The sequence below is a fragment of the Lipotes vexillifer genome, unplaced genomic scaffold (assembly GCF_000442215.2).
Source record: "Lipotes vexillifer unplaced genomic scaffold, Lipotes_vexillifer_v1.1 scaffold732, whole genome shotgun sequence".
In the NCBI taxonomy this organism is placed as follows: domain Eukaryota; kingdom Metazoa; phylum Chordata; class Mammalia; order Artiodactyla; family Lipotidae; genus Lipotes; species Lipotes vexillifer.
In genome coordinates, this window is record NW_006792596.1 from 2007461 (window position 1) to 2016641 (window position 9181).

The 9181-nt window shown below is 36.6% G+C and overlaps 1 protein-coding gene across 1 annotated transcript in view; it reads left to right on the plus strand.

The window, feature by feature from the left end:
- The window catches only part of HACE1 (HECT domain and ankyrin repeat containing E3 ubiquitin protein ligase 1), a 94960-nt gene that overhangs the window by 78559 nt on the left and 7220 nt on the right, over positions 1–9181 (plus strand). Inside the window, exons 20-22 of the mRNA XM_007465774.1 lie at positions 635–766; positions 7309–7407; positions 7654–7724. Coding sequence (XP_007465836.1) covers positions 635–766; positions 7309–7407; positions 7654–7724 — 302 coding nt within the window. The remainder of the gene's footprint in view (positions 1–634; positions 767–7308; positions 7408–7653; positions 7725–9181) is intronic.

The following is a 9181-nucleotide window of genomic DNA, read 5'->3' on the forward strand; positions in this document are numbered from 1 at the left end:
AAACCAGGAAGTATACAGACACAGAGGCCTGAGCAAGCTTGTGTTTGGGGGATAGAGTGAGGGAGCAAAGGGGAAAGTGGAAGGAAATGAGATGAGAGAGCAAGGCAGAGGCTGGGTCATTTAGGGCCTTATGGACTAGGAAAGGAGTTTGGACTTCAAGTGTCATAGGAAGTCATTGTAGGGTTTTGAGAAGGAGGGTTATGTGATCTGAATTATATATAAAAAATCTATACATATTTTTAAAAAGTCACTCTGGTGTGGTGAAGAAGCAGTAACAGGCAAACAGAGGCAGCAGTGATACAAGATGTTGCAGTAAAATCCAGGTGAGAGATGATGACGGCTTGGACCAAGGTGCTAAAAGTGGAGGTGGTGAGACAAGGTCTGATTGAGAATGTTTTTTCAGGTAGATCTGATAGCACTTGCTGATAGAGGGTGTGAGAGAAACCTGGGTGATTAGGATTTTGGCCTAAACAGGTTAGTGAATGGTAGATTACTGGTTTCCTGAGGTGTATGAATATTTCTGCCAAATTAATTCTAAACCTTTACCTCTTAAATGAGAAATGATTATATCAGTAGTGTCTTAGGTACGTGAAACTAAAAAGAAATCATCACAGAAACTTTTTTTTTTTAATAGGCGGAGTATGTCCAGCTTGTCACTGAACTTCGAATGACAAGAGCCATTCAGCCTCAGATTAATGCTTTTTTACAGGGCTTTCATATGTTCATTCCACCTTCCCTCATACAACTTTTTGATGAATATGAATTGGTAAGGAAAAACATCAGTTCTTTTTTTAAAATTATTATTTATTTTTGGCTGTGTTGGGTTTCCGTTGCTGCGCGTGGGCTTTCTCTAGTTGCGGTGAGTGGGGGCTACTCTTTGTTGTGGTGCTCGGGCTTCTTATTGCGGTGGCTTCTCTTGTTACGGAGTGTGGACTCTAGGCACGCAGGCTTCAGGAGTTGTGGCACATGGGCTTAGTTGCTCCGCGGCATGTGGGATCTTCCTGGACCAGGGCTTGAACCCGCGTACCCTGCATTGGCAGGTGGATTCTTAACCACTGCACTACCAGGGAAGTCCCAAACATCAGTTCTTTTGTTGTTATGCAACACAACAACACAAAACTCCAATTGATGTAGTTTAGAAATAATTTTGGAGCACAATGATGAATGGAATAATATAGAAGACATTATGGTTTAATGTTGATTTTTAGGGAGGTATAAGATTTGTGATTGTGCTTCTCTTAAGGTTAATAACCAGTTAGCAATTTCTTAATGTGGAATGGAGTGAGCTGGTGATAAAGAAAAATGTAATGTATTTCCAGAGTGTTCTACATGGGAGATGTTGAAGGCCAATCTTCCCAAAAGCAATATTCACATTATTTCTAAATTTTTTGTTTGGCTGTATGAGGTAAAGGATACTGATAGTAACTTCTTGTACCTTTTATTTTTTCCAAAAAGAAAAACTGACTGAGGGATTTTCTTGTATTTCTGTTATCTTCTCCAGCTTATTTCATCATGTATATAATTTTATAATTTTCCATTTTAATCGTGTATGGAGTCCACTGTCTTTGCTGGCCCCTAGTCTCTAATGAATGTTTTGTTTTGCTTCTTTAATTTGCTTGCCCTTTACTGTGATCTAACAGGATTTCTGATTTTATATGATTTATGTCTGCATTTTCCCCCATTTCCTTTTTTCTCTTTTATTTTTGGTAATAAATTATTTGTAAGCTCTTTGAGTTGTCTAACTCCTTAATAAAACCACACAATATTTTAAATAAAGTACGGCTGCTTTCTTAGTTTGGAATAATAAATTTTAGATTTGGTATAAAAAAATTTTATAATTTGGAATAATAAATTTTAGATCAGTGGAAAAGTGTCCTTTGGCTTTCATTCTGTCTCATAAAATTAGTTTCACCCTATGCCTTTCATTTTAATATATGAATAAGTACATTGGTGTGTACCGGTTAATTTTACATATACCAGTATTTTCAATTTATCACTCATAGTATGTCTTAGTATAGTAGTGGACAAAATTTGCTAAATAATGTTGAAGTCCATGGTGACTTAGTTTCACTAAATGTCAGTTTTGAGGGTTTTTTTGTTGTGTTTTTACAGTTAAGATGAATGGTTTTATTTAGCATAGACTTGTCTAGTTTTTGTATAACCATAAAAGTTACTATTTTTAGTATTTAAAAATGGAGGAGTACTTATGAATTGTTAAGCAGAAAATTACATTATTTTCTGGACATTTGTATAAAAAACAAATAGCAACAACACAAATAACTGACAAAAACTTTGCCTCATAATTTACTGATACTGAGTTTAATGAAACTTCTTATTGAACTACAATATACATGAGAAAAGTACATGCATCGTAAATGTATAGCTTGATGAATTTTCACAAACTGTGTACACCCATGAAACAGCACCCAGATCAAGAAACTGAGAAATCCTAACACCCCAGATCCCTCTCATGTCCTCTTCCACTCTCTCTAACCCCTCATGGGTATCCACTCTCCTGGCTTCTAATAATATAGACTAGGTTACCTGTTTTTGAACTTAATGTAAATGGAATAATCACCTAGAATATATCTGACTTCTTTAGCACGGCTTTTTGTTTGTGAGAATCATATGTATTGTTGCAGTTGTAATGTGTTCATTTTCATTGCTCTGTAGTACTTCATTGTGTTAATATACTTTTTTTTTTTTTGTCTTTTCTACTCTTGATGGACATTTGGTGGGTATTTTTCAGTTTCAGGCTATTCTGTAGATTATATATCTTGGAGTGGAATTGCTGGGATTTAGGGGGTGCATTTATTCCATTAGGGTAGATACTAGCAAGTAGTTTTCCAAAGTAGTATGTCAGTTTATGCTCCCACCAACAGGTTATGAGAGTTCTGGGTATTCTGCATCCTAAACAGCATTTGATATTTTTGTCTTTTTTATTTTTACCATTCGGGTGGAATAGTAGTGGTATTTCCTGGTGATTTTAATTTGTATTTCCCTGGTATTGAGTGTGGGATTGAGTGTGTTTTATATGTTTATTGGCCATTTGTATACTCTGTTTTTGAAGTGTTTATTCAAGTAATTTGTCCATTTTTCTGTTGTGTTTTCTGTTTTTTGTGTTTTTTTAAACACTGATTTATAGGAATCTTTATATATTCTTTATAGGAGTCTTTGTTAGATATATGTATTATGAAGATCTTCTCCTACTCTGGTGTCTTTTAACTAATAAAAGTTTTTAGTTTTAACGCAGTTCAGTTTATCACTTGTTTTTTCTCTTCTGTTTTTTTTTTTTAATGAATGGAGCTTTTTGTGTCCTGTTTAAGAAATCGTTTCTTATTCCAAGGTCATGAAAATGTTTTCATGTATTTTCTTCTGAAAACTTTGTTCCTTTGTCTTTTACATTTAGGTTTGCTACTGGTAAATTTTTAATTGTGGTTCTTACATTAGAAGTTAGGTCAGGATTCCTAGTCTGTCTTCTACTCTGGCTTTACTAAGTTGAGCTGATTCAGATGGTGGGATTGTTTTGGAAGAGCAGTGTTGGCATGATGCTTACTTATGCAGTGATGATAATTATTATTATTAAACACTTAGTATTTGCCAGGTACTTCATGTGTATTGACTTTTAAAACCGTCACATCAGACCCCTGAGGTAACTTACTATTCCCATTTTACAGATGAGGAAAACTAGGCCAAAGAAGGTATGGGACTTGCTCATGTTCACAGAGTATATGTTACAGCCAGACTGTGAACCCATGGTCTCTGACCACAGCCCAGTCTCTCTTCATCAGTACTGCCTCTCAGTGGCGTGAACTATATAAGTAGGACTTGGTTTTAGAACCTTTGGTGTGACTTTGTGTCTTTTGTAGGAAAGGGCTCTGCTACACTGGGATAGAAAACTTTTTTAATAAGTTGGTGCAAACATCTAAGCTAGATGTTCATCAGAGTTAAAGGATACTGGTTAGATTCTAGAGTTTTAGTGAAAAGAAGGTATCCAGTAGCATCAGTGTCCTCAACTGGATGTGTATTCATCCATTTGTGGACAGAATGCAGTCTCAAGTCAAGAGGTGATCATCAGGTTCAAAAATGGTGACAACATTTTGTGATTACTGTATCTATAACATTATTACAGTTGAGGGGTTCCTCAAATGTCTGAGGGACTGTCCTGCCATACTGTGCTGCTTATGAGTTTATCCATGGTGGTACCAGGATATTAAAACACTGAGTCATGTAAACTAGGTAAGCTAAGAGCTGTGAACACCTGCATGACTCAGTTTCTGACTATTAGTTTATGGGTTATATATGTTGTACCTAATTCCAACAGACCAATTCAGTTATTTTGTCACTTCCCTGGTGGTCCAGTGGTTAAGATTTTGCCTTCCAATGCAGGGGGTGCAGCTAAGATCCCACCTGTCTCAGGGCCAAAATATCAAAACATAAACAGAAGCAGTATTGTAACAGATTGAACAAAGACGTTAAAAATGGTCCACATCAAAAAAATCTTAAAATAAATAGGGGCTTCCCTGGTGGCACAGTAGTTAAAAGTCTGCCTGCCAATACAGGGGACACGGGTTCGAGCCCTGATCTGGGAAAATCCCACATGCCGCGGAGCAGCTAAGCCCGTGAGCCACAACTACTGAAGCCCGCGTGCCCGGAGCCCGTGTTCCGCAACAAGAGAAGCCACCGCAGTGAGAAGCCCGCGCACTGCAATGAAGAATAGCCCCCGCTCTCCGCAACTAGAGAAAAGCTCGCACGTAGCAACAAAGACCCAACACAGCCAAAAATAAATAAATATATAACTTTAAAATATATATATAAAAAAAATAAATTATTGATGGGGATTTAAAATCTTTTTGTTATATGCATATGTACTTTGTATTGTGGACTTCCCATTTCATCTGTTTTCAGTCAGTTTAATAACTTTTTTTGCCCAGATGTTAAATGGGATAATAAAGATCTTTTGTCCTCTTCACAAAGTCATAACATATGATGTTCATGAAATGCTTCAGATTTCTTGAGAGAATATCGTCTCATTTTTATTCACAATTATTAACAATGAAAGCATACTTAATATTATTAAAAGCTTATCTTCAGCCTAGAAGGGAAGAGGATTAAACTCATGGGTTGTAAGAAACATGTAACAATCATCCATATTCCTTTTGGCAGATCTGTGTCAGGGTACTGCCAGGGAGCAGAATTTCCCCAGATGGTTCAAATAAAGAAACTTTAATGAAGGAACTTAAAGAGGCATGGGCAGGTTAAGAAGAAACAAGATATGGTTGAGGCATCCAGAGAATAGCAACAGGGGAAGAAAGCCTTATCACCCCTAGAATTGAAGACAAGTGGAGGAAGTACTGTGATGAGCCCGGTGAGAGCCTGAACCACCAGGGGCCACCAGGTGGCAGCTCTAGTTGAGGAGACAAAGCTACTGCAAAGATGTACTGAAGCAGGGAGGGAGCAGAAAATACTCTTACCTGCAGACTCCTGCCTGTTTCCCAGTGATGGAGCCCAACCTGAAACCAACAGGCAAGAGAGCCAGTCTGTGCCTCTTGGGGCACAGAATGTGCAAAGGAAGATGGAAAATGTATTTGGGGGTGATAAAATGCACCCTACCAGAATGCCTTCATCTAGTTAAAGTATTTTATAATACTGTGGCAAGGAGGACTAAAACACACCCTAGACAGGCAGTTCTCAAACTTTTTGGTCTTAGGACCCCTTAAAAGAAAAGAGTTTGTTTATGTGGTGTATAGTAATTGATACTTAACTGTATTTGAAATTCAAACAGAAATGTAAAATTTTTTATTAATTCACATAAAAATAACAATTCATTACATATTAACATAAATAAAACATTTAAGAAATTAAAACTGCATTTTCCAGAATAAAATAAAAATAGTGGGAGAAGTGGCATTGTTTTACATCTTTGCAAGTTTCTTTAATGTCTGGCTTAATAGGAGAAACTGGGTTCTCATATCTGCTTCTGCTTATAATCTGTTGTGATATGTTGCTTGGTTGAACTATATGGAGAAAATCCAGCCTCAGATACGTTGGAAAAGGGAGAACCTTGCAGACTCCTTAAATAGATCCCAGAAACACCCAAGAGTTCTGAGACACCACCTTACATTGGCCTTCATACTCTATACTAGGAGCATACTCTATACTAGGCAGGTATATATTATGAGGAGTTGCTGTAGGAGAAGTGATTTTGAACCACATGGTATCTATCTCTGCAATAACAAAGTCTGCTATTCTGGCTTGTTGGTGTTAAGCTTAGGCTAGTTATTACCTCACTTTACTGTGTAAACACATCCAACTGTGAAATACGGGTTGATTCAGAGATTTGGACAAGTCTTTTTCATGTTTTCTTTTCTCTTGGGGAACATGATGGTAAATACTTTTGGCATTATTAATTTCATTCTTAGTTATTGGATTGATATTTTGTTTGATGATCTTCCTGGAAAAAAGAAGGATACCAAAAGTCATTAGTAGGAAAATTGCATTTTTTTTTTCACCTTGGAGAAATTTGACTTGAAAGTTGGATTGGAATTATTCCAGAATAGAGTCCTCCAAAGGCCTAAATCTGTTTTGGTTTTTTAAAAATAATAACTATTTTTATTATAATAACTCCTTTTTTTTCTAGTGATTAGGGTTTCTTGATCTTTTCCTTTGCTTAACCCAGATTTATTTAGGTCTTTGTTTTCACTTTCATACTGAGAGTACAGTATTTTTATAGAATTTAACAAATTCATAAAATATATATAAACCAAAAATAATGTTCACAAAATTATTGCACATATAAACTGTTGTGGCATATGTGTTTCTATATAAAGGTAAACTGTTATCTCATATTTTTGTTTTTGTTTTTTTGTGTGTGGTACGCTGGCCTCTCACTGCTGTGGCCTCTCCCGCTGTGGAGCATAGGCTCCGGACGTGCAGGCCCGGTGGCCATGGCTCACGGGCCCAGCCGCTCCGCGGCATGTGGGATCCTCCCGGACCGGGGCACGAACCTGTGTCCCCTGCATCGGCAGGCGGAGTCTCAACCACTGCGCCACCAGGGAAGCCCTATCTCATGTTTTAATTAAATTGTATCAGTGTAGAGACATCTCCACATCTCAGGATATTTGAGATTATTAGTATCAAGGGTTCTCTCTCAGGTAGTACTTGTTATTGATGATTTGCAGACACTGTTACAAAAATAAATCAGTTTTACATGGGATTAGTTTCTAATTAAGGCAAATTTACTATTTAAATGTAATCACTTTTTTTTCCCAGAGAAGATTAATGAAATATTTTGCTTCTTCCCCAAAGGAACTACTGCTTTCTGGCATGCCAGAAATTGATGTGAGTGATTGGATAAAAAATACTGAATACACAAGTGGCTATGAAAGAGAAGATCCAGTTATTCAGGTAAAGTCTCTCCAGAGCTTAGAATGAAGTTAAGTTTTGCTATTTAATCTTATAAGCTTTTCAGCACTATTGGATGAAAACCTACATTAATTAACAAAGTAAAGTTTTCCCCTTTTTTTGAAATCTTTTTTGATAAATGAGTTTCATGGAATAAAATATGCTTTATGAATATTGCATATTTCTCTGGTACTAAGAAGCCTGCAGTTGCTCTGAAATATGAGCTAAGTTTTTTATTGTTGTTTTTAGTGGTTCTGGGAAGTTGTGGAAGATATTACTCCAGAGGAGAGAGTTCTTCTGTTGCAGTTTGTTACTGGCAGGTAAGAAGTGTTTTTATGATAATGTGGAAAGAATTTAATAGATTCCATTTCTAATGGCTTAGACATAAACAACTCAAAATGAATTATTACTCTGAATTATCAATTTCTTACCTCCTTTTCCATTTTTTTAGATATTAAGCAAAGGTTTATTTAGGCATTAATTAAAACATATAGTAGTGCTCAATAAATGTTTATTTAAGGTATAAAAGATAAACTGTTCCAATCAGGACTATCAGCATGTATATTATATTTTATAACTTGGTAGTCTTTTCATTCTGCAGGTAAGTCAATGATAGTAGCCAACATTTGTTGCTGGGACAACACACACACACACATGCACACAATACATAATAATACCCATACACAGCAGTTTTTCTCCAATTCTTATCAAACTTTAAAGTCTTAAGATTTGTGGCCTGAAAAATAATTTGTGATACCACACTTTGAAAAGTCTACTTTTGGAACCAATTAAATATCATAGATATTAGAAAACTAGATGATTTAAACCTCTTTTAACTTACAGTTCTGAAAGATGTAAAAGAAAAGGTCTGATTTTCATTCTTTTTTAAAAAACATTATTTTTTATTTATTCATTTTTGGCTGCATTGGGTCTTCATTGCTGCGCATGGGCTTTCTCTAGTTGCGGTGAGCGGGGGCTACTCTTTGTTGCGGTGCATGGGCTTCTCATTGTGGTGGCTTCTCTTGTTGCGGACCACAGGCTCTAGGCACGTGGGCTCAGTAGTTGCGGCTCGCGGGCTGTAGAGCGCAGGCTCAGTAGATGTGGCGCACGGGCCTAGTTGCTCCGCGGCATGTGGGATCTTCCCAGACCAGGGCTCGAACCCGTGTCCCCTGAATTGGCAGGCGGATTCTTAACCACTGCGCCACCAGGGAATTCCTGATTTTCATTCTTGATAAGTTAGAATTTCATCTGTGTCCTTCTATTTATGAAAATATAGTTTAGTCATTCCATTATAAATGTACATGGTTCTTCTAAGAAAGTTGGAACACAGAAAATTAGAAGAAATAGAAAAACCATCACCTGCCAGCAATAAGCACTGTAAATAATTTGATGTATTTATTTTTTTCCTACCTGTTTTAAAGACATAGTGTGAATATATATCTATCTTATATATATGTAATTTAAAGTCAACTGTTTTATTTTTAAAGTAGTTCATAACCATTATAGAAAATTTTGAAAATGGAGACTATAGATAGAAGAAAATGAAAATCCCATTAAGTAATTACCCTATTTAGAGATAACACTTAATATTTTGCTGTATTTTCTTAGTTTTTTAGGTTTTTTTTTTTTTTTTTGGCTACTTAGTGCCAGAAATACCTAGAGATTTCAGTAATTTAATAAAAAGTGTTAAGGGCTACCCTGGTGGCTCAGTGGTTGAGAGTCCGCCTGCTGATGCAGGGGGCACGAACCCATGTTCCCTGCATCGGCAGGGGGGGGC